General features: G+C 38.1%; 4 protein-coding genes across 12 annotated transcripts; 2 read left to right on the top strand and 2 right to left on the bottom strand.

Annotated features, from left to right (window-relative positions):
• LOC104718748 (DNA-directed RNA polymerases II, IV and V subunit 9B) lies at positions 2,097-3,870 on the bottom strand. The gene is made up of 4 exons (XM_010436555.2): positions 3,706-3,870; positions 3,374-3,449; positions 2,564-2,722; positions 2,097-2,379 (listed from the first exon to the last, which is right to left on the bottom strand). Exons 1-4 carry the CDS (start codon positions 3,732-3,734, stop codon positions 2,299-2,301), a joined length of 345 nt encoding a protein of 114 aa, XP_010434857.1. The 5' UTR covers positions 3,735-3,870; the 3' UTR covers positions 2,097-2,298.
• Positions 4,855-6,355, top strand: LOC104718746 (peroxidase 40-like). Its single transcript, XM_010436549.2, has 4 exons — positions 4,855-5,167; positions 5,346-5,537; positions 5,637-5,802; positions 5,898-6,355. The coding sequence occupies exons 1-4, from the start codon at positions 4,880-4,882 to the stop codon at positions 6,299-6,301; spliced, it is 1,050 nt and encodes a 349-aa protein (XP_010434851.1). The 5' UTR covers positions 4,855-4,879; the 3' UTR covers positions 6,302-6,355.
• Positions 6,439-15,463, bottom strand: LOC104718747 (flowering time control protein FCA-like). 6 transcript variants are annotated; one of them, XM_010436552.2, is made up of 22 exons: positions 14,699-15,462; positions 14,490-14,560; positions 14,260-14,338; positions 12,166-12,248; positions 12,034-12,085; positions 11,761-11,828; positions 11,304-11,370; positions 10,100-10,179; positions 9,947-10,011; positions 9,759-9,818; positions 9,513-9,675; positions 9,208-9,291; positions 8,677-9,129; positions 8,337-8,516; positions 8,059-8,194; positions 7,793-7,836; positions 7,670-7,708; positions 7,467-7,499; positions 7,357-7,389; positions 7,075-7,140; positions 6,937-6,982; positions 6,439-6,807 (listed from the first exon to the last, which is right to left on the bottom strand). In XM_010436552.2, the coding sequence occupies exons 1-21, from the start codon at positions 15,051-15,053 to the stop codon at positions 6,938-6,940; spliced, it is 2,256 nt and encodes a 751-aa protein (XP_010434854.1). In that variant the 5' UTR covers positions 15,054-15,462; the 3' UTR covers positions 6,439-6,807; position 6,937. The 6 variants fall into 6 exon arrangements, 5 of the variants coding, with proteins under 5 accessions (XP_010434854.1, XP_010434855.1, XP_010434852.1 ...); XM_010436553.2 differs by having other exon boundaries at positions 7,670-7,702; XM_010436550.2 differs by having other exon boundaries at positions 7,793-8,194.
• Positions 15,629-20,118, top strand: LOC104718744 (polyadenylate-binding protein 4-like). Of its 4 annotated transcripts, none has more exons than XM_019231162.1 (18): positions 15,629-15,828; positions 16,197-16,307; positions 16,477-16,551; positions 16,714-16,796; positions 17,274-17,340; positions 17,500-17,549; positions 17,622-17,736; positions 17,876-17,962; positions 18,157-18,224; positions 18,312-18,429; positions 18,511-18,593; positions 18,707-18,736; positions 18,840-18,929; positions 19,110-19,177; positions 19,262-19,387; positions 19,525-19,616; positions 19,721-19,744; positions 19,856-20,118. In XM_019231162.1, exons 7-15 carry the CDS (start codon positions 17,641-17,643, stop codon positions 19,333-19,335), a joined length of 714 nt encoding a protein of 237 aa, XP_019086707.1. In that variant the 5' UTR covers positions 15,629-15,828; positions 16,197-16,307; positions 16,477-16,551; positions 16,714-16,796; positions 17,274-17,340; positions 17,500-17,549; positions 17,622-17,640; the 3' UTR covers positions 19,336-19,387; positions 19,525-19,616; positions 19,721-19,744; positions 19,856-20,118. The 4 variants fall into 4 exon arrangements, with proteins under 4 accessions (XP_019086707.1, XP_019086705.1, XP_019086706.1 ...); XM_019231160.1 differs by having other exon boundaries at positions 16,710-16,796; XM_019231161.1 differs by having other exon boundaries at positions 16,689-16,796.

Raw genomic sequence — 22,333 nt, 5'->3', positions numbered from 1 at the left:
GAATGGCAAGCACATCTTTTACAAGTTCTGACAATATTGGAAACTTATGACTATTGCGTCTCCACCATGATAAGATATCAAAATCCATACCCAAAGGGTTTTTCTTTCTTGGCACACGATTCTCCATCAAGTAAATGTCAAGCTCACTTGTAACTTCTTCATTTACTGTCTCTGTTTCCATCTCTTCATACAAAGAATCTCTGCTCTCCAAGTCATCATCATCATCCTCGAAAAGGATAATTGTTTCAGGCACATTTTCATTTCGGGTTCCTGTACTTTCAGCTTGAGAATGGCGACTGGATCGCTGCACATACTCTTCATACAAATTCTTCATCACTTTCCGAATAATTGAACTTCTTAGATGATTGCTCTCTACACTATAATTGAACTTCTTAGATGACTGCATTTCTAATGCCCACAATGCTCTTATTTACCTTTGATAAACCATCCATGACTATCAAGTTCAATATATGCGCACAACAACGCATATGGATCATTGAACCATCTCTGACTAATGCATCAGGCCCCATCATCCTACAAGCATCTGTGAATTGCCTAAGTGCTTTATCATTCGCCTTAGCGTTATCCAGTGTCACGGTGAATACCTTTTCAATGCCCCATTCTTGTAGACATGCACTCAAATGCTCAGCAACGGTGTCCCCTTTATGATCTGTCACAGGCTTGAACCAGATAATCCTTTTCTGTAAATCCCATTTCTTATCAACCCAATGAGCAGTCACCACCATGTAGCTGCAAGCAGTTGTAGGAGCTACCCATAGATCAGTCATCAAAGACACTCTCTTCTTCTCGGCGCAAAACAGGTTCTTCAATGCGGCTTTCTCTCTTAAGAACATAGCATATATGTCTTTTGTTGCTGTCCTCCTACAGTGAACCGTATACATTGGGAGCATATTTGCACAGAACCTCCTAAAGCCTTCTGATTCGACAAATGCAAATGGTAACTCATACAAAACAATCATCTCATTCACTGACCTCCTAAACAAAGCTTTATCATGCTTAACTGCAACAACTGCAACTGCACCAGCGGTATCACTTGTGAAAACCTTCTGAGTATCACTCTCTTGATATGCCTTGTACAACTTGCATCTCTCCGGATGATTCTTCATGGAGCTTGTCCCATGTAACTTAGTATCACAACCAATCTCTTGGTTACAATACTGACAGTAACTGAAACCTTGGACATCATCTTTCTCCAAAAAATGTTGCCAAACCTCAGCCCTATGAACCTGCTTCTTCTTCTTCTTTGCTATCTTCGGAGGACCCTCACTTCTTGATCGGGCTGTATTTGTTCTTTTCTCTCAAACAGATGGTTCTGTATTTCTAACTTCATCTTCTTCACCCAACACATTGGGTGTGTTTTCGTCTGATATAGACATCTACACGAACAAACAAGAGTACAAGACTGAGAAATTGTGCCAAGACTAGCAGAAACTGAGAAATTGTGCCAAGACTAGCAGAAACTCAATCCCTAATTCCCAAATTAACACAAACTGAGAAATTATACTTTACCAAGAGAGATGAAGAAGACGAAGAAGACGAGAAGATGAGGTGATACTGAGCTTCGTCGGTGGTCGTGACTCGGTGAGAAATTGTAAGAGAGAGGTGGTGTCGAGGTGATATTAGGGTAAACAACTAAGGAGGTGGTGTCGAGGTGGTATTAGGCTAAAATATCGGTTAACCGTTCGGAATACCCGAACAAACCCGACCCGAAGTGATACCCGAATCTCATTTGAAATCCTTCCGATCGGTTTCTCCTTAATAACCGAAGTTGAACCGAACCGACTTTTTTTGGTTCGGGTCGGGTCGGTTATTTATCCCAGGGCGAATACCATCATTCATTTGAACATAAAACTTCAAATTCAATATTGACTAAGTAAACACAGCATTATGATAATAATTTTATTTAGAAGATTAAATTAATCAACTTACTATTAATAATATCACACGTTATTGCAAAGTTAGAGCAGCCGGCGGCTTAGACTAACTAGAAGTAGAAGTCACTACTAATCTCTCCGACGATTTCAAGCTTCCACGTATCCATGGATAACGACGAACTTTCGGATCAGACCCCCAAGATACCAATAGATTTATAATTAGACCCAATTAAAAACTGAAATGATCACAAAAGACCCTGAAAGTTCAAGAACCCGAGAACATTCCTCAACAATATTCATGTTTGTAAGTACACATAAAACTCCAAATTGGATTTCACGAAACTCATAAAGAGGAACTCAGATACACATGAAATTAGGAAAAAATGTAATGTTTCTATAGTTCCTATTCTCTCCAGCGGTGACTACAGTTCGGGTTGCAGCAAACGAAAAACAGCGTCATTCCTTCCTCGCCTCTAGCCGTGGCCTGCAAATTCAATGATACGCACAAGCTATTTAATAAACCGAATGGGCCAGATGTTGAGTGTAGCAGTAGCATAACCAAATAGGATAAGCAAGAGAAAGTGATCTCTTTTGATCTTGAAGTTAGATCAGAAAAAGTCCTGAATGATGAAGAAATAACGATTAAGCTTTCAAGTTTAATGATTCACCTGGAAGAAGACAGCTTCCCCGTGTTGACACTTGGCACAACGCACTGCCTTGGTACGTGGAAGAGTAGGGTCGGAAGCAACGTCGGATAGGATCTGAGTTTGTTCACTTACAGAGTGATGAACCTCGTTTCTGTAAACACAGTTGTTATCCGCTGCTTCCTGCAAAGCCAAATGCTCAAAAAGAATACAAATTTCAAAATCTTGTACATTCATAGCAACAGGACAGTAAATCCAGGCATCCAGCTAACAATAAGTTTGATAGCTCGGTTAGCATGTCCAGTTTCAGAAGATGGCATATGGGATATCATAAGTTTCAGAAGCTAACAAAGGCTCAATGATCGGATTAACAAACAGAACACAAAAGACTCAGAAATAGTAAGAAGTTCCATAACAAGAAATGCTTGTGCACCCAATGGCTATTGTTGAAACTCAAAACGCTTTTAGAAACAGTAAGAAGTTGCATAACTAGTTGTCTAAACGCTTTTAGAGTTTGCATTTGTTCAAAAAGGTCTCAAGGAACTCTATACTGAATGGCATTATCTTTACCAATCAGTATCATGATCTAAAAGACAATGACAATGAGCTGGAATGAGGATCCAAAGTTCTAAACTCATTATAAATTTTACATTCGACTCTTAACTGTATAAGAGAGCTAAAATGAACTCTTTACAGAAATCTCTACCAGTGAACAACTTCAAAGTCTATTAGTTTCTCAGCCATGGCCTAGTTTCAAGACGATTCAACACCACATTATGTTACTAACACTATGGAACCCTAATTTTATCAAAGGCAGCATATTAAACTTCTTACCTGGTGATCACAATTACGGCAAGCGTAGAGTAGAATCGACTGCTCCTTGTCTTCCTTGGGATAGAGAATGTTATTACTGCAATATTTCCCAATACACAAATATCAAAGTAGAGCACAAAAAAAAATGGAACTTTAATCGAATTTGACAACATAATCAAAAACCCCAAACAAAAAAAAAACTAAAACTTTCGATGAAATTTCAGAAATTTATGGACTTATACGAACTGGGTGCGATACAGAATTCAAGATGAACTAAGAGATTAGTATAAAAGAAGAAGACGAACAGATTCGTTTTTTACCAACAACAAAAAACAAAGGGAACAGATTCGTACCATTCGCGACAAAATTTCATAGTACTCATCTTCGCAGAATCTTTCCTTTAGCTAAGGAGTTTTTGAATGCTTCTTGATTACTCACTCTCCTCAGCTAAGTGTCTTTGGCGGGATCAATCGTTCACTCGGACATTAGAGAAACAGGTCAAGCTCCAGTAAAAAGACTGTGTAGTGGCAATCGTATGTAATTTCACAAACTTTCTCGGGCATTTACGTAAAGCTAATGGGCCGACGGCCCATATAAATTGTACCGGTAAAACAAATAAATAGAGAAATACGAAGAGAGGACAAGACGAAATAAATTTTGACCCTTTCTTCATTGATGTGTAATGTACTTTTATCTTCTTTCTTTACTGACATGAACAACCACATGCATACCCCCCTTGCAGGCTTGCACCTTATGTTATATCATCATTCTGTAATTATTTCGTCCACTTAATTACTTTTCTAAAGTTAAAATCATAATGGTTCGTTCATACAAGTAGCTTATTTATTACCTCATTCAGATTCCAACTATTGAATTGGTCTCTCATTTTCAAGTTTTAACTCTACAGTGTTCACCGACACATCTCTCTCTCTCTGTCTAGTAGCAGCAACATGGTTTATTTGTGTTTTTTTCCTCTTCATTCATTACAGTTTACAACTCTTTTGTTCCTCCTTTATTTTTTATTTGTATTTTTAACAACTAATTACAAAACAAAAGACAAATAAAGAATGAAGAAAAGAGACCTACCTTTTGCAAATTTGGTTTCAATTTTATCTTGCGACTTTTTATATACTACCTACAAAAAATTGAAGGCTTTTTATCAAGTAATGCATTAATTGTCTTCATATATGATGATCATAGATTGCATTATGCGAATCTGTAATCCTATATTATAACACATCGCTCACAGTTTGTATTTGTTTTATATATACATACATTATTAATTGACGTATATATGAATAAATTTGACGAGGAAAGTATATATATGTAATTCGTTCGTTGAAAGTGCACATGCAGATGCAGTCATGCAGTTACACATATAACATATATACAATATATGTACGTGTTATGTATGTGTTTCTATAAATATGGACACACATTCACTAGCTTTTAAAAAATAGGACCAACTCCATTGAATATTAAAACATAGAAGAAAGTGGAGAGATCATATATCTTATAACGGCAATAATGAAGAAGGTCTTTAACTTGTTCCTTATGCTTTTCGCTGCAATGCCAATTCTCTCACTCTCCGAGTCTAATCCAACCAACTTCAGCGAGACTTGCGAAGACGGAAGTGGAGAAACCGGTTCTAGCTTCGGTATAGGGTTTGGTTTGGTTCTTGATTTCGGTCTGTACCGGAATAGCTGCCCTGAAGCAGAGTCTATCGTCTACTCGTGGGTCCAAACAGCGGTGTTACAGGATCCAAGAATGGCAGCTTCTCTTCTCCGTCTTCATTTTCACGACTGTTTTGTTAATGCAAGTCTCATCTCTTTGTTTTAGTAGTTTTTGGTTAACTAACTAATCCCCGTCTTTTTATATACCATTTAATTATGCCGGTCAAAAAGTGACAAATCCAAATTAATTGGTGCCGGTTAAGCAGAGCAAGAGTACGTACGAACCGGTATGTGTGTTTTTGACTTACCTTGCATTACAGGGATGTGATGCTTCGGTGTTGTTGGATGACACAGAAGGACTGGTCGGTGAAAAGACGGCGCCTCCTAATCTTAATTCTCTCCGAGGGTTCGAAGTTATCGATTCTATAAAGTCTGATCTTGAATCTGTATGTCCAGAGACCGTCTCATGCGCAGATATTCTTGCTATGGCTGCTAGAGATTCAGTCGTTGTGGTACCTATCTTCAGCCTTTACTAGTCATATAATCTTATAAACCGTTTGAACTCCATTTTAACGTTTTGGTTGATTACCTTTGAAATTGGGTTTTTGAAGTCGGGTGGACCAAGCTGGGAGGTGGAAGTAGGCAGAAAAGACAGTAGAACAGCGAGCAAACAGGCAGCAACAACTGGCTTGCCCTCACCAAACTCAACCGTACCAACTCTCATCTCCATCTTCCAAAAGCTCGGCCTTTCACAAACCGACATGGTTGCTCTATCCGGTATGCATTCTTCAGTACCCTTCTTTCTCTTTACCTAGACCAACCGTTTTGGAAGAAAACCCAAGATAATGAAACTTAACCATAATGTAAACCAGGTGGACATACATTGGGAAAGGCACGTTGCACTTCGTTTACAGCTCGATTGCTGCCGCTACAAACTGGAGAACCGGCTAACCATGGAGATAACCTTGACTTCCTCGAGTCACTACAGCAGCTGTGCTCAACCGTTGACCCCTCTGTAGCTATCACTCAGCTTGACTTGGTGACGCCATCAACATTTGACAACCAGTACTATGTTAACCTCCTCTCAGGTGAGGGATTGCTTCCATCTGACCAAGCTTTGGCGGTTCAGGACCCAGGAACGAGGGCAATTGTTGGAACTTACGCAGCGGATCAGTCTGTTTTCTTTGAGGATTTTAAGAATGCTATGGTTAAAATGGGAGGGATAACTGGTGGTGCTAATAGCGAGATTAGGAGGAATTGCAGAGTTATTAACTAAAAATAAATGGATTGAACTATGTATATCCAAGTCCAGACTTATTGATATTTATATAAAAATTTAAAGAAGACTACATAGGACTGTGGTTTAACAAAATTTACGGAAGGAACGAACACATGGATGAACAATCAAGTTCGAACTCTAAAACAGGGCTGTTATCAATTAATGAATGTACGTATAATTATATGACTCCTAACTGGATCAAAGTTTGGTTTTCCCAGCTAAGTTACTAATACTAACAAAACATGAAACTTGACTTGCGATAGCTATGTTACAACAGCCATTGTTCGGCAACTCTTGAAACGAAAAAGAAGAAAATATCTGATTAGAGAAAAGAAAGAATGTAGATGGTCGTCGAATCACCTATCTATAATACCTGAAGGGGTTAACTTAGAAATACATATACTAAGACCACTGCCATTGCTGTTTTTCCTCTGCTTGACTAATTAGTTCCAGAAGTTCTTCTATTTAGTTACTGAGATATTTTAGCTCCTCGTTTCATGTACCTGGACAGTATTGAACTATTGATCAACACAGAAATAGATGCAACTTCAAACTAGAAAAACATCATAACGGCGGATTGTGTTTCGGTACAAAAAATGATACAAGACAGGAGAGAAACGGAAGATAGGAACCTCAAGCTTTATTTTTCCACATGATTTCTTGGGGAGATTGACGGTTCTGGAAACAGAGATATGATTGTAAGAGAATAAGAAAAAGGTTTCAACAAAAAAGAACATCTGAATACCAAAGGAAGACAAAATTATAATCACCTGTTGGGTTCTTGACAGATCATTCACTGAAGCAGCTCCCATGGGTATATGTGTCCGACCATATTCCTAGACAATCCAAACAGATTAGAAAATAATCTCTGCCCTTACCATTTCTAACCAAGGAACTCATATCAATTATGTTTCTTTTTACCATTTCTAACCAAGGAACTCATATCAATTATGTTTCTTTTCGAAATGTTATTAAATTCATGTTTGTTCTTCGATTAAATTTAAAGGTAATCAGAAGATCTGAGAGATTGCTATACATAATAAGATATATACCTGAGTATTTTTAGCAATTGCTGACATAGGAAACTGCATCCCAGAAAAGAAAAAATGATTTTCCATCAATCAGTTCAATGTGAAAATAAGTTCACAGTTCAGATATGTACCTGGCTATTTTGACCAAGTGGCAATGATGGATACTGCATTTTGAAATGGAAAACAGACATTTACGTTAGAGATTGTTATCTGTATTTGAACAAGTTGGTAAAACTATGGCTTATCGCATTTTAAATAAGGTGGTCAATCTCCTCCTACCACAAGATTAGCCATCCAAATAGAAAATAAGCAAACATATTTAAGAGATAGACACCTGAGCAGTATGGTTGGCCCCTGGAGTTGGATACTGCAACTCCAATTGGAAAGAGTAAATATGCATGTTAGAGACCATGTGAGACAACTATATGAATGTAACCAGCACAAAAACGAAACCAACCAGTGAAGAATAAAACGGCTGCTGTAATTGCTGGCCCTGATATTGTTGGTGAACTTGTTGTGGTTGTTGCTGCATCGGCTGTAATTGGGTCTGGGTCTGCTGTATAGTTGGCTTCTGTTGATGCTGTTGCTGTTGTTGTTGCTGGCCCTCATACTGTTGGTGAACTTGTTGTGGTTGTTGCTGCATCGGCTGTAATTGTGTCTGGGGCTGCTGTATAGTTGGCTTCTGTTGATGCTGTCGCTGTTCTTGCTGCTGGCCCTGATAATGTTGGTGAACTTGTTGTGGTTGTTGCTGCATCGGCTGTAATTGGGTCTGGGGCTGCTGTATAGTTGGCTTCGGTTGATGCTGTTGCTGTTCTTGTTGCTCTCGTTCGAACACTACCATTTCCTCAGGTTTTTCCCACTGAAAAAGTCAAATTATACACATGTTATGGCACATATTGACGAACTTCATATATACATGTATTGCCTGTTTAAGGATTATAAATAGCACAACAAACACAAGGAAATATACTTAAAAAGGAACAACGTTTCTCAGTTCTCACCTTGCTTTCACCCGTTACACCGTTGTAATAATATTTAAATCCATCAGGCGAGGTATGCTCGGTCCAGTTACATTTGACAGAAACCACGCTCTGACTTGCTGCAGGTGCAGCTGTTTGCACATAGCTAACTGGTGTCGAAGCAGTGGTACTAACAACTGTTGGAATTGCAGATCCAGCCCACTGATAAAGAAGTAGTACGGAGGTATATTACAAACGGGAGAGAATACTATACACAAGAAGGATAAAAAACTGATGTCTATCAGGAAATAATAGTTAAAACAACACTACAGCAGCTGAAAAACCCGGCAGGGCAGACGAAACTGAGAGATTATATACGAACCTCCTGTTTACCAGCTTGGCCGAGTGGTAAATTTTGGTTTGGTTGCTGCATGGACTGCACCTGCTGCTGCAGCTGAGAAATTGCTTGCTGAGATGATTGGAATGTTGCTTGTAGGCTCTGAGTTTGCTGTGACAAGAGCTGAGCTAGCTCAGAAGGAGGATTTTGCATCTTTTGTAGCGGTTGCTGCTGGGAACGAAGGGGAAATTGAGCAGTTGCAGAGGACAAAGCTGTTGGTCGTAGATTAATGTTCAATGGAGTTTCAGGACCAGTTGCAAGAGTGACATTTTGCTGTGGCGGCAGCTGAGAGGTAGGCAACTGGTTGCTAAAACCATAAGGATTCTGCAAGGGTGCCTGGCCCCAACGGAAATTAGTCTGTGGACGGAGGGGGAGATCCTGTGGACCGTGAAGAGGTTTTTGTAATGTTGATATTTGCTGGCCAGCTGCCCGTTTTTGCTAGAAACAGTTGGAACTCCAAGTTAATCATCACAACATGTTCAGATTTGCGTAATTGGAAAAATTTAGCTAAATTACCTGTTGCAATGTGGCAGAAGATGAAACTCCAGAGACTGGAAGAGGATTAAGGGGAGGAACACCGTAACCACCCAATGGACCACCCTAACATTATAAATGTCACATATAACAAATCACATCCTCAGAAGGTCAAGTTATTGAAAACAAAAAATTGCCTCAGTAACTGTCAAACTGCAAACCAAGGCAATATCATTTGACTGCAACACATATCATGGTTGTTGCATTATATGAACAAACACGCAAGCGGTTACTTGTATAAGTCTGTAGATTTAAGATGATATATATGATCATCAAGCTGTTCTCACCTGATTTGAAGGCAACGATGCTTGACATGGTCTAGGGGAAAAGTCATTTCCGATACCACGGATCCCAGTGTTACTACGAGGGACTATCTTTGGTGAATTCGGCGGATGCCAAGGATTTGTGTGGCTTACGTCTCCACTAAGGTCACCAAGGTTAGAGGTAGGCCTAACAAATAGAGATGAGGAGACCAGAGTTAGTCAAAATATATAATTACTTGATGAGCATAATTATGATCTTTTCACAGTTACCTTGGTCCTGAAGCTTGAAATCGAGGCCCTGAACCAAGTCCAACAGGAGGTGCCATGTCCCTGGAAATAGAAACTACTTGTCGATACGTATAGAAATGTAACTCAGACAGAACAAAGAATAAAGGTATATTACAATTTTCCTGACAAGAGAATTATTATTAATCAAAACATAGTCTTCAAGGCAATACCTTGACTCGCCAGGTTTAGGCCTCTTTGGATCAGCAAACCGAACAATTAGTGGCTGATTGCAACCCTGGGGAAGGGATAGAGGCCAGTAAACAAAACAGGTCCAAAGGGTTATAACGTGAAAAAGTTAAATACTTATGTGTTTCACAGCTTACTCTCATGGTGTAAATTCCATTGAGACCATCAATAGCTGCCATCGCCATCTCTTTGCTTAAATATTTAACAAACCCACATCCTACATGAGTGAAAAACAGTATGACCATCTTCGCACCCAGCATGCATCAAAAAAGTTATAGAATCTAGTAGCAGTGACAAGACATACCACGACTCTGTCTATATTCATCACGCATGAGATAAACATCTTCAACGCGGCCAAATTGTAAGAAGATCTGTTAACGAAAAATCAATTCAATGGTTTGTCAAAAAAATATAGGAAGAACTGAAAACGAATGAGTTGAATTGAGTAGCCGTTTCACATCTTTATTAATTTTATTTAGTAAGAAAAGAATCCTGACATTCAAACAGTTGGATCCAACTGAAGGAAGAGATTAATCAGTTAGTAAAATGGGTAAGCGCTTGCATTATTGACATCATTTTTCCAGCCACTTACCATTAAGAATTATCATAAAATCATTAAGAATTAAAGCATCATCAAATCATTTAGAATTATCAGCATTGCAACAAGGGACATTATAATATCGAAATTTAAAACTCTTCCATGTTCTGTTAATCTGCCATAAGTAAGTAACAACTTCAAAAGGTAGGAATATGAGACATACCTCCTCAACTTCTTTTTCAGTGGCTTGCTTGTTTAGTGAACCAACGAAAAGCTTAAACTCTAGCGCACCTTCAGAAGAAGATAACTAAATCAGTTGAGACTTGAGTATGAGGCAAAGACAACAAAAAAAAAACAAAGATCCGCTTCCTTAAAAATCATAGCATTTCCACATAATCTCAATTCTTGTAAGCTGAAATTAAACAGCGTATGGTCATCACTATAAACACCAGAAAATGACAGCCACATAGATATAATATGTGCGGAAGTTGATTACCAACGCGTTCTTTCTCCCCATCAGCATATCGAACTTGAACAGGACCAGTTCCCTGAAAATCAACAAATTATAAAAGGTGAAACAACCTATATTTTCCTGTTCTTGATAAGAGAAAGCCTCATTTGTAATTACCCCCGGAAGAGTGATCTGATTGTGCAGTGCTCTAATGGCTCTATCCGCATCTTTAGACGTTGCATATTTTACAAAACAACAGCCTGCATTAAATATGATACTTAAGCTGTCTGTTTTAAAGTTCAACTTTCCCCCCTATCAACATCAAGTGGTACTAATNAGTGACAAGACATACCACGACTCTGTCTATATTCATCACGCATGAGATAAACATCTTCAACGCGGCCAAATTGTAAGAAGATCTGTTAACGAAAAATCAATTCAATGGTTTGTCAAAAAAATATAGGAAGAACTGAAAACGAATGAGTTGAATTGAGTAGCCGTTTCACATCTTTATTAATTTTATTTAGTAAGAAAAGAATCCTGACATTCAAACAGTTGGATCCAACTGAAGGAAGAGATTAATCAGTTAGTAAAATGGGTAAGCGCTTGCATTATTGACATCATTTTTCCAGCCACTTACCCTTTAGAATTATCATAAAATCATTAAGAATTAAAGCATCATCAAATCATTTAGAATTATCAGCATTGCAACAAGGGACATTATAATATCGAAATTTAAAACTCTTCCATGTTCTGTTAATCTGCCATAAGTAAGTAACAACTTCAAAAGGTAGGAATATGAGACATACCTCCTCAACTTCTTTTTCAGTGGCTTGCTTGTTTAGTGAACCAACGAAAAGCTTAAACTCTAGCGCCCCTTCAGAAGAAGATAACTAAATCAGTTGAGACTTGAGTATGAGGCAAAGACAACAAAAAAAAACAAAGATCCACATCCTTAAAAATCATAGCATTTTTCCACATAATCTCAATTTTGTAAGCTGAAATTATACAGCGTCTGGTCATCACTATGAACACCAGAAAATGACAGCCACATAGATATAATATGTGCGGAAGTTAGTTACCAACGCGTTCTTTCTCCCCATCAGCATATCGAACTTGAACAGGACCAGTTCCCTGAAAATTAACAAAATATGAAAGGTGAAACGACCTATATTTTCCTGTTCTTGATAAGAGAAAGCCTCATTTGTAATTACCCCTGGAAGAGTGATCTGATTGTGCAGTGCTCTAATGGCTCTATCCGCATCTTTAGACGTTGCATATTTTACAAAACAACAGCCTGCATTAAATATGATACTTAAGCTGTCTGTTTTAAAGTTCAACTTTCCCCCCTATCAACATCAAGTGGTACTAATAAAAACTGCATTATAAATGTACAAGCCACACAACCACAATCTTGAAGAAATAACTGGCACTGTTCAAAGTCATAAGAGATGCCCTGACGGCCTCCACTTAGATCATTGGTAAGGTTGTTGGAGAGAATCAATTAATGTCTTTTAATGGTGCGTATGGCAATAAAATATTTTGTAAATAGCATAATCGGTATCTGCAAATAACGTATCTACAAGAGGGACTTTCAGACAAAGGGTGGCTGATTTTGTGCAAACAAGATCCATACATTGGGAAAAAAATCTAGAGAGCTGTACAAGTTAATACCAACATATAATTTGACTACATGCCCAAGGTGATTCACCATGTAGAATCACAACCACTGATAAGTAACAGATAATTAAAACAAGAACATATATCACATTTTCGTCACCATACATCAAGCGTTCGAAACTTCAAAAAATAAACTACAGTTATGAGCAAAATAACCCCAATTTATCAGTATTCACTGAAAATAATTGCAATTCAGAAAGAATATGCATTCTTCATGTGGTACATAATTAGACTTCTGTCTGATGCTCGATCCAGGGAGAGCAAGTGAATCAAGATATCATTCTAAAAACTACTCTAATTCTAAAAACTATTCTAAGAAACTAAAACAATCAATTTCCTTCCATGTGTTCGCACCACCTAACATTTCACATGACTGAAGAAAGAGTTGTATGGAATCTACTACATTCAAACTGAGATCAAAATTTTTATGTCAACCACAATCAGATGCACTTGTTATGCCATCCACAAAGGTGTAGCAGTTAGAGATACAAAAATTCTTGGAAAGTCAAGAATTAATTAATAACTATGCAACACATACAATCACGCCATTTGGCCCAATCATCATCTAGTAATTCTTCACTCTGATAAAATGAAGACAGAACTAAATGTAATTGTACAAGAGGAAATTCAATATAAAAAGAATAGTTGCAGCAAGCAGAGAGGCTTGGTTGGCCGAAAGGGAGCATACAAAAAAATCTACCATCAAACATCTCTTCCACATAAATAAAGATCAATAGTTCAAGGAACATACAGAAAAATAAGAGCTACCCAACAAAACATTCATTCATCTATGACGGAATGTGGTATATCATATCACAACCATCCAAAAAATAGAGAGAGGGAAGACCATACATAAAAATGATATCTCAGACCATTCAGAGAGAGGGGAAAGAAAAACAGTCATTCTAGTTCCTCAGGTCATTAACACAGGAAAAGGAAAACATTCATTCCGGCATCAAGCATCCAAAAAGGTAAAAGGGGAACTCCATCATCAACCAATAGACAGAACATCCAAAAATGGATAAAAAGAAATGAAGACGCCAAACATCCAACATTATATAATTAATAAGAATCGGCCAAATCTTGACCCGTATGGGTAGCAAATAAGGTAAACCATCTTTTGAACTACCAGCCTAAGAATACATTCATTCTGTCAAGACCATACACGACATTTCAAATAATGTAAGGGAAGAGTAAAGATATATGCATTCAATAGGAGAAGAAAATAGCGATGTTCTTTGAACCAACACCCACTATAAAGGCAACAGCAAACCATCTTTTCAGTTTTCTGTACATTAATTCCAACTCTAAAACACCCTCAATAAAGTCTGCTACACTTTTCAAACACATCTAAAGTTCTAGAATAGACACAAGGAGCACAAACTATTTGCCCAAGGTCAGTACATAAACCCTTTCGTAACAAACTACAGAGGTAGCCTTCTTCTGTGACAGAATCGAACACAGATAAGACGCTCGTAAGCATAAGCAATAAGCCCGAAAATGGTTGCAAACAAATGGAGGCCATTGACGAGACTGGGGTTGCTTCCCATCAGTCTTTTCAGGGAGACCTGAAATTTTTAAAAAGTATAAATCACGACTATATCCTAGTGAAATTGAGAGTAACATACCTTGCTGCTGTCCTGTTTTCTTGTCCTTGATCAGAGCAACCTCCAGAACATCTCCATGTTGTTCGAAATAGGGACGGACCTGGAATGTCAAAAATCCAACAGACAGATATTAGAAAAGGTAAAATCACACCTAAGAACTATCTAGGTACGAAAAGAGTCAGGTATAAAATACATCAGCAATGTGCATATATAGATAGCAAATTAAATAAATATATCCCAGAGTGACTCACTTCTTCTTCTATAGCTGTCCTTGGTACGGAGCCAACAAAAAGCTTGACAACACTGCTACGATCAGAAACATCTGCAAATCAAAATTACCGAGCTAAGGATACATACATGGGAAATAGTTGATTTCCACAAAATCAAGAGAACCTCGGGAACCTTAAAAGACTACAAGAATAAAGACATATAGAAGAAAGAAGAGTGAACTCATGATTACCAGTTCCAGTAAAGCTATCATGCTCTGAGATAGGATACCCTCTTTTACGACCCGAAAGGGATTGTTGAACCGGCGGTGTAGTCGGTCTAACAGAATAATCAGAATCCTTTGCTTTACCTATAAATCTCCTTCCATCAGGACTCTCTGAAGGCGGGAACTTCACATGCCCGCTAGACCGAAATCCACCTCTGCCAACGCCAGCTCCAGCAATTGACCGCTTCCCTTCTCCTCCTACGCGACCGTTAGGACCCATGGGACGAAAACCACCAAAACCCATAGGACGGAAACTACCACCACCATGGCGAGGAGGACCCATGGGCTGCTTAAAATCTACTCTATCAGAAGGACCATTCATCTGACGGACACCTCCATCTCCGGGACCATCAAAATCCGTAGGGCTGTCACCTTCCCAGCGTCGACCTCCACCTCTACCCCCATTTCCAATTCGATAATTGCTAGGGCTGCTTCCACGACGACGACGACGGCGGCTAAAGTCATCATCATCCTCTTCGAAGCGTGAATCTGGTGGACGAGGCGGACCTCTAGGATGAGATCGGTGGTTATGGTAGGAATCATCGTAGCCGCCACTCTCGTGGCGATCCCTTCGGTGCCTATCCAGCTTGAAGAAATTTAGGGGAATTCAGAAAAAATGGCAATTCCAGGCGAATCAATCAAAGGACTTTGGAGCCCTAGAATTTGGGATCTGAATGAAACAAAAAGAAAGAATATCGAAGCTGAGAATTCCAATTTCCTATATCAAATTTTTGATTTTTTTGGTCCAAGTGTGAAGAAATTAAACAAACGTACTCTGACCGGGTCTAAAAAATAAATAAAAGCGGTCTAGTAGTTACTTGGACCGGTGGTGAGGTTCAAATTTGGACCGGTTTGATTTTATTGAACTTTTAGAGCAGCTCCAATGGAAATGGTGGTGCACCACATGCGTGTCAACAGATGATTGGCTGAGTTTTTTTTTTTTTGTTACTCTTCGTTGCCTTGTCGCGTCTCTCTCTCTCTCTCTCTCTTTCTGTATTTGGCGATTGGTTCGACGGCGAAGGCTGTGATTGTGAACAAGGGTGATGATGCTTCTGCTGTTGTTAAGTTGCAGAGCCCTATCAAATTCAACGGCGGAGGTGTGTGTGTTTGACGTTTTTTGTTCCGATCTCGATTTTGAATGATTTGATCGTGTTTGGATGGGGTTATTGTTTGTTGAAATTTAGAATAAGTTGCATGTTACGGCCTCGTGATCCATTGAATTGAGCGTAAGGAATTAGGAATTTAATCAGTTGATTTCGTGGAGAAAATTTGGTTTTGAGTTATGAAGCTGATGATTAGTTTTGATGAATAGAGTCTGAAATTGGGATGAAGGTTTGTATCAGAGTCAATCAAACACTCGCTGGCTTAGAAGTACTTTGGGGTTTCCTGGGTCTTGAGCTCAGAACCAGTTGGATTGGTTTGATAAGCTATGGGGAAATAAGTTTTTGATTCTGTTCTGTGCTAGAGAGGATGAAGAGATCTCTTGGCAGCGATATTGACACTCACTTTGGCTCCCTAGAAGGTTTGGTGAAAGATGAGTGCTGAAGTTACTGCTGTGCAAGGCTCAGGATGGGTGGTTAGTTAGTCTAATCTCACCTTTTTTTTTAATTTCATTTGGCTCACATTTTTAAATCTAGTGTTTTTACGACTCTTAACCATGATCATTGTCGATTTGCTAGTAATCTGTGGTTTATATTTGTGAACATTCGAACTAGTTACTAGAGTTCATGGTCTTGTATGAACAGATTACAAAAGAGCAGGTGAGGGATATGAGCTTTGTTGACTAGGTTAGGCGAGCAGAAGTTTCTCTTTCAAGACAGGTATTGTAATCACGTTGATGAACTGGATTCTTTCTCTTAAGCCTTATTTAAAATATTGGGGATGATAAAATTAAGGGAACTGTTTTTTTTTTCTTCATCCAAAAAAAACCTCATCAAATGAATCTCCCGGTCCTTAGCTGCGAAGTGCATTCTTGCAGCTAGGTTTGATGCGGGAGACTATGGGGCGTAGCTAATGAAATGGGCTTCACTACACAGCTTATGTAGGAAGAAGGTTGGAGACGGAGGTGAATAGGAGAGTTTTTAGGAATCTGCGTTAGATAACAAAACTATTGATGCATAGTGTATGAGCATTTGTACAATTGCACTAGTATTAAAACCTTACGTGATTTTGTTAAAAGGGTAAGACTATATGTCTATATCTTCTCTTGCGACGACCGATGGTAGAAGCGTTTTGGTGTTTTCTAACTTGTGTGCATGATACAGTTTCGGTATTTCTTATGTTCTTTTTGTCGGAATATTATGTATATTTTTTTATGGTTTTGTAAAAGTTTTTTGCATAAAATAAACTTATATATTATATCAATCAATGAATTATACATAATTTAAATATAGTTTCGTAAACCCAAAGCTCTCAAATAATCCGAAGATCCAAAGGATTATAATTCATATAAACTATAATCCTTTTGATGAGTTTGTTATCATTGGGTGGATTTTGTTGGTATACATGGAGTGATCACTAGCTAGTGTTTTTGATATTCCAGGTTTGAAAACTACATTAGAGGAGAAAGCCTTCTGACAGAAGAAGACGTAGGATTTGGTTACAATGAGGTACATGTTCTTATTATCTTCAAAATAACACAACTCTTCCCACAAAAGTCTAAAGATGATTTATTCTTTTAGATGAGGCTACTGTTATTTTTGTCTGTATGTAATTTAAAAATTCTTCTCCTTAGGGTCGTGCTAACACACTTGACCTTTTAATTTCAGAAAGTACTTGCTGTCGCCAATCTCTCTCCCTACACTAAAATATCAGATATGTAAGTAACACTTTAAAATTCCTTCTGGGAGCAAGTTTTCCGTGACTCATATTTTATCCTCCACTTTTGCAGCAAACGTTTATTCAAATATATGAGAGTTGTTAGTGTTCGACTTATTGTGAGCAACCAGGGCAAGCATTTGGGCTATGCCTTTGTTGAGTTTGCTTCTGCTAACCTTGCAAAGAAGGTGAGAGCTGTTTTGTAGTAATGATGAAAAAAAACATTAGATGAAAAAGTATATAAATAGTCATTTGACAATTAGTGTACGCTTATGACAAATGGTTATTTGAGAGCACTATAGCTGATTAAATCTTTTTTTACTGTAGGCTTTGAAAGAGAAGAACGGTAAATATTTGCACGATCATATGATTTTTTTGATGAGAGAACATGATGAAAGTCCTGATTATGTTGAGGTACCTGCTCTTACTATCTTTAAAACATGTCAGGATCAGAAGAAGCGTAGTGTTTACTTACTAACAGAACCAACTGTTGTCACAAAGTCGACAGATATGACTTATTCCGGGGATGAGGCAACTTTTTGTTTCTATACAATTCAAGTCCCTTTCTCCTTGGAGTCGTGCTAATTTAACTTGGCTGTTAAATTCAGGCACTTGCCGTACAGAAAAAGACGATCTTTGTCTCCCATATCTCTCCCCAAACTCAAATATCACATATGTAAGTAACACCTTTAAATTTCCTCTTTCGCTCTTGGAGCAAGTACTTTTTCATGCATGACTAATATTTTATCCTCCATTTTTACAGCATCAGTTTCTTCAAATATGTTGGAGAAGTTGTTCATGTTCGACTTATTTCAAACAACGAGGGCAGACATCTGAGTTATGGCTTTGTTGAGTTTTCTTCTGATAAAGAAGCAAAGAAGGTGAGAGTAGTTTTATAGTAATAATGAAATATAGACAAGTTGAAAGTAGGATTGCTGATTAGATCTTTTAATACTCTGTAGGCGCTGGAAAAGAAGAACGGTGAATATTTGCATGATCGCAAGATTTTTCTTGAAATGTTTCATGCTCCAAACCATCCACCCAAGTAATTGATTTTCCATGTTATGGAGATTTGTTTATGTAACCGTACTGGTTGTAACTTATTGCTAGAGTTTTGATGCCATTACAGAAGACTAACGCTATTTTTTTGTTACTTAGGTATAAGTATTGCATAGATTACCATGTTTGGTAAGTTTATTTTTAACTATTTGCCTTTTTTTTTTCACCAAGAGCATATTGGGTGAGGTTTTTGGTCTACATAGAGAGATCACTAGAATTTTGGATGTTCCAGGTACGAAGACTACCTTACACAAGAAAGCCTTCTGTTGGAAGAAGAAAAGAGGCAGGGAAAGGACTTGATGAAACTCCCGATTTTGTTGAGGTATTGTTCTTTTATTATCTGTCATATAATTACAGAACTATTGCCATAAAGTCGAAAGATGATTTATTCTGGGGATAAATCAGAATCTTCACATGAGTCTACTTTTTGTTGTTATGCACTTTAAGTCCTTTTCTACTTTGAGTTGTACGTGCTAACACACTTGGCGGCTAAATTATTCAGCCATTTGTTGTCACAAAGAAGACGCTCTTTGTTTCCGGTCTCGCTTGCAATACTCAGTTATCAGATATGTAAGTAACACCTTAAATTTCCACTTTTGTTTGCGGAGCATATTTTTTCGTGACAGATAAAATATTATCTTTCTATTTTTACAGTGTCACTTTCTTCGAAGATGTTGGAGAAGTTGACAAGTTGTTCGAGTTCGACTTATTGGAGACCACATGGGTAATCATGTGGGCTATGGGTTTATTGAGTTTGCTTCTGCTGAGGAAGCAGAGGAGGTGAGAGTAGTTTAATATAATGATGAAAATAGATGAAAAATAGTCATTTAAAAAGTAGTGTATACCTACCTATGATGAAAATTATACAAGTAGTTATTTGAAAGTACGATTTCTGATTTAACCTTTTATTACTGCAGGCTGTTGAAAAGAAGAATGGTGTACCTTTGGGCTACCATAAGATTTATCTTCAATTGGCAGAGATAGCAGCTCCATACCCTCTCCTACCCAAGTAAATTGATTTTTCCATTAGGAGATTTGTTTGTCTTAAGTTATTGCTATATATAGTTTTGATTTCATTACAGAAGATTAAAGCTATTTATCTTTGTTAATTAGGTACGACCTTGTAGAGAAGCTTTGGTAAGGGATTTAACCATTTTCATTTTTGAGTTTTGTTATCAGCACATTGGGTGAATTTTTTGGTATATATATATACATGGAGATATCACAAGAGTCTTTGATATATTCCAGGTATGAATACAAACTTCGAGGAGGAAGCCTTGATGTGGCGACCAAACCTAAACTGAAGAAACCGGAGGTAGCTGAGTTCTGCCGTAAGAAGATTATCTTCTCTTACGACAGCTGATGGCAGAAAGAAGCGCGTGTTTTCTAACTTGTGTGATATTAAATTATGTAAATTTATACTTATGTAAATTAACATCTCAAGTACATGTGAGAAAACTGTAATTGAATTTTTTTTATCTCTTAATAAAAAAGGACAATTAAAAACCCCATTTATTTCTAATAAAAACGTTTATTTAAAAAACCCTTTTGTATCCTTTATTTCTAATTTTTCCCTAATATTTTATACTTATGTAAATTAATATCTCAAGTACATGTGAGAAAACCGTAATTGTATTTTTTTATCTCTTAATAAAAAAGGACAATTAAAACCCCCATTTATTTCTAATAAAAAAGTTTATTTAAAAAAAACCTTTTGTATCCTTTATTTCTAATTTTTCCCTAATAGAAAACCCATTTAAAAACTCCAACACTTACATACTTAAAAGATTGGTGTTGAATCTAGAATTCACACAATGAATTAGTTTGAGTGGGGGGACAAATTCACTTAAGATCTCCCTCTAAAACAATGGATTAAAACTAGAAAATAAAGAGGGGTTTTGATCTCTTGAGAAAGAAGTTAGGGTTTTGCCCAAAAACAATGAAGAACTAGGGTTTTTGTATTAATTGCTGGATACTTTACAATGAGAGGATATCTCCCTATTTATATGAATACATTGATTATAAAATAAGTCTATTTTCCTTAAATCTCTGATCTTCAAATATGGTAAATTTCCTCTTCTGATGATCTAGTCGGGCTTAGGGGGCGGTCTCGGAGGTCGGTCAAGTGACTTCGCCGAGCTTCTGCTTTTGGGCCAGTTTAGCTAGCCCAAAAAGGGGGTCCCTCGGTTTAGTTAATGTACAAAGTCTATTTGGTTTACCTTTGGTTTAGATCGGTATGTCGTGGGTGCTAAATCCCGCACCAACAATTAGTCCCCCCCCAGTTCGGTAGATTCGATTATCCATTCGAGTTTCCGAACTATAGGAAAAAATATTCGATCTAAACTTTAGGAAAACTGAATTCCGAGCACGCGAACTGATGTTGTGCGTCAGGACTCGTCGCCTCGTTAAAACCTTCTCCGGTAAACCACATGGGAGAAAACCCGAAGTAAGGAAAAAGAGTACGAGTCATGATCCTAACGTCTTTAGCGCCCTCATACAGACGGTCTCGCCGATGGTTGCCTTGGCTGCGTCGATCTCTCAGTCTTCTTGGAAGAATTGTTTTTGCAAGAAATAAAGTTTTCACTCTATTCGGAGTTTTACACGAGGCGGGACGTCTCCCGGCTTACATCGAGTAATCCTTATTGGGTAATTTAACCCAAGCGTACATGCGCTTTGGCGGAGGGCGAAGTACGGGACTTCGGCTTACCTCCTTTGTTCCAGTTTGGAAGTCGACGGCGAATTTAAAACTCTGGGTTCGGCTTACATATCCGTCCAAACCGGAACTTGCGAAACAATTCAAAAAAGAATTCTCTGGGTTCGGCTTATCTCTCGTCAGAGAGTTTGAGGTGCGAAATAAAAACTCTGGGTTCGGCTTATTCCTCGATTAAAAGTTTGAAGGGAGCGAGATACTGGGCTCGGCTTATTCCCCTTTTAAAAGTTTGAGGGGAGCGAGATACTGGGCTCGGCTTATTCCCCTTTTAAAATTTTGAGGGGAGCGAGATACTGGGCTCGGCTTATTCCCCTTTTGCGGTTTGACGCGAGTCGAGCATCTGGCCAGGATGTCGAAAGATTCTGTATGACTCACAAAGATTCAAACAGAACTGAAGCTATTTGATGATGAACTGAAATCGAAGTTGTATGCAGACGAGCTGAAACTGAACTTATCTGAAGACAAACTGAAACTGAAACTGTCTAAAGATGGATTGAAAATGGAGCTGTCCGAAGAAAAACTAAAACTAGAGCTATCTGAAGTTGAACTGAAGTCGAAGCTGTCTGAACACAAACTGATTATGAGGTTGTCTGAGGATGAACTGAAACTGAAGCTGTCTGAACACAAACTGAATCTGAACACAAACTGAATCTGAAGTTGTCTGAGGATGAACTGAAACTGAAGTTGTCAGAAGATGACCTGAAAAGTTGTCCGAAGGACGAACTGAGAAGTTGTCCGAAGGATGAACTGAAAAGTTTTCTGAAGGACGAACTGAGGAGCTGTCTGAAGGACGAACTAAGGAGCTGTCCGAAGGACGCACTGAGAAGTTGTCCGAAGAACGAACTGAGAAGTTGTCCGAAGGATGAACTGAAAAGTTTTCGTTTAAAAGGATGTTCATTCTTGATTTGCAAGCGTGGAGCCCGGCTTTTAGCACTAATGAGTTCGAAGTTCCGAACTGAGGTTATACGAGGCATGGCTCGGCTTTTTTTTTTTTTTTTTTTTTTTTTTTTTTTTTT

This window comes from Camelina sativa, chromosome 10 (assembly GCF_000633955.1).
Source record: "Camelina sativa cultivar DH55 chromosome 10, Cs, whole genome shotgun sequence".
Taxonomy (NCBI): domain Eukaryota; kingdom Viridiplantae; phylum Streptophyta; class Magnoliopsida; order Brassicales; family Brassicaceae; genus Camelina; species Camelina sativa.
The sequence above is the reverse complement of the archived record's forward strand: the minus strand, read 5'-3'. Positions and strand labels throughout refer to the sequence as shown.

Excerpts from the sequence above, each read along its gene's own strand:
- LOC104718748 (XM_010436555.2), bottom strand. The coding sequence starts at position 3,734 with ATGAGTACTATGAAATTTTGTCGCGAATG. Across the intron at positions 3,450-3,705 it reads ATGAAATTTTGTCGCGAATG|TAATAACATTCTCTATCCCA; the intron begins GTACGAATCTGT and ends GAAATATTGCAG. Across the intron at positions 2,723-3,373 it reads GCCGTAATTGTGATCACCAG|GAAGCAGCGGATAACAACTG; the intron begins GTAAGAAGTTTA and ends TTGGCTTTGCAG.
- LOC104718746 (XM_010436549.2), top strand. The coding sequence starts at position 4,880 with ATGAAGAAGGTCTTTAACTTGTTCCTTATGCTTTTCGCTGCAATGCCA. Across the intron at positions 5,168-5,345 it reads TTCACGACTGTTTTGTTAAT|GGATGTGATGCTTCGGTGTT; the intron begins GCAAGTCTCATC and ends CTTGCATTACAG. Across the intron at positions 5,803-5,897 it reads CGACATGGTTGCTCTATCCG|GTGGACATACATTGGGAAAG; the intron begins GTATGCATTCTT and ends AATGTAAACCAG.
- LOC104718747 (XM_010436550.2), bottom strand. The coding sequence starts at position 15,053 with ATGAATGGTCCTTCTGATAGAGTAGATTTTAAGCAGCCCATGGGTCCT. Across the intron at positions 14,561-14,698 it reads TGATAGCTTTACTGGAACTG|ATGTTTCTGATCGTAGCAGT; the intron begins GTAATCATGAGT and ends TTTGATTTGCAG. Across the intron at positions 14,339-14,489 it reads GGACAGCTATAGAAGAAGAA|GTCCGTCCCTATTTCGAACA; the intron begins GTGAGTCACTCT and ends TTGACATTCCAG.
- LOC104718744 (XM_019231158.1), top strand. The coding sequence starts at position 17,641 with ATGAGAGTTGTTAGTGTTCGACTTATTGTGAGCAACCAGGGCAAGCAT. Across the intron at positions 18,594-18,706 it reads GCTCCAAACCATCCACCCAA|GTATAAGTATTGCATAGATT; the intron begins GTAATTGATTTT and ends TTTGTTACTTAG. Across the intron at positions 18,737-18,839 it reads TGCATAGATTACCATGTTTG|GTACGAAGACTACCTTACAC; the intron begins GTAAGTTTATTT and ends TGGATGTTCCAG.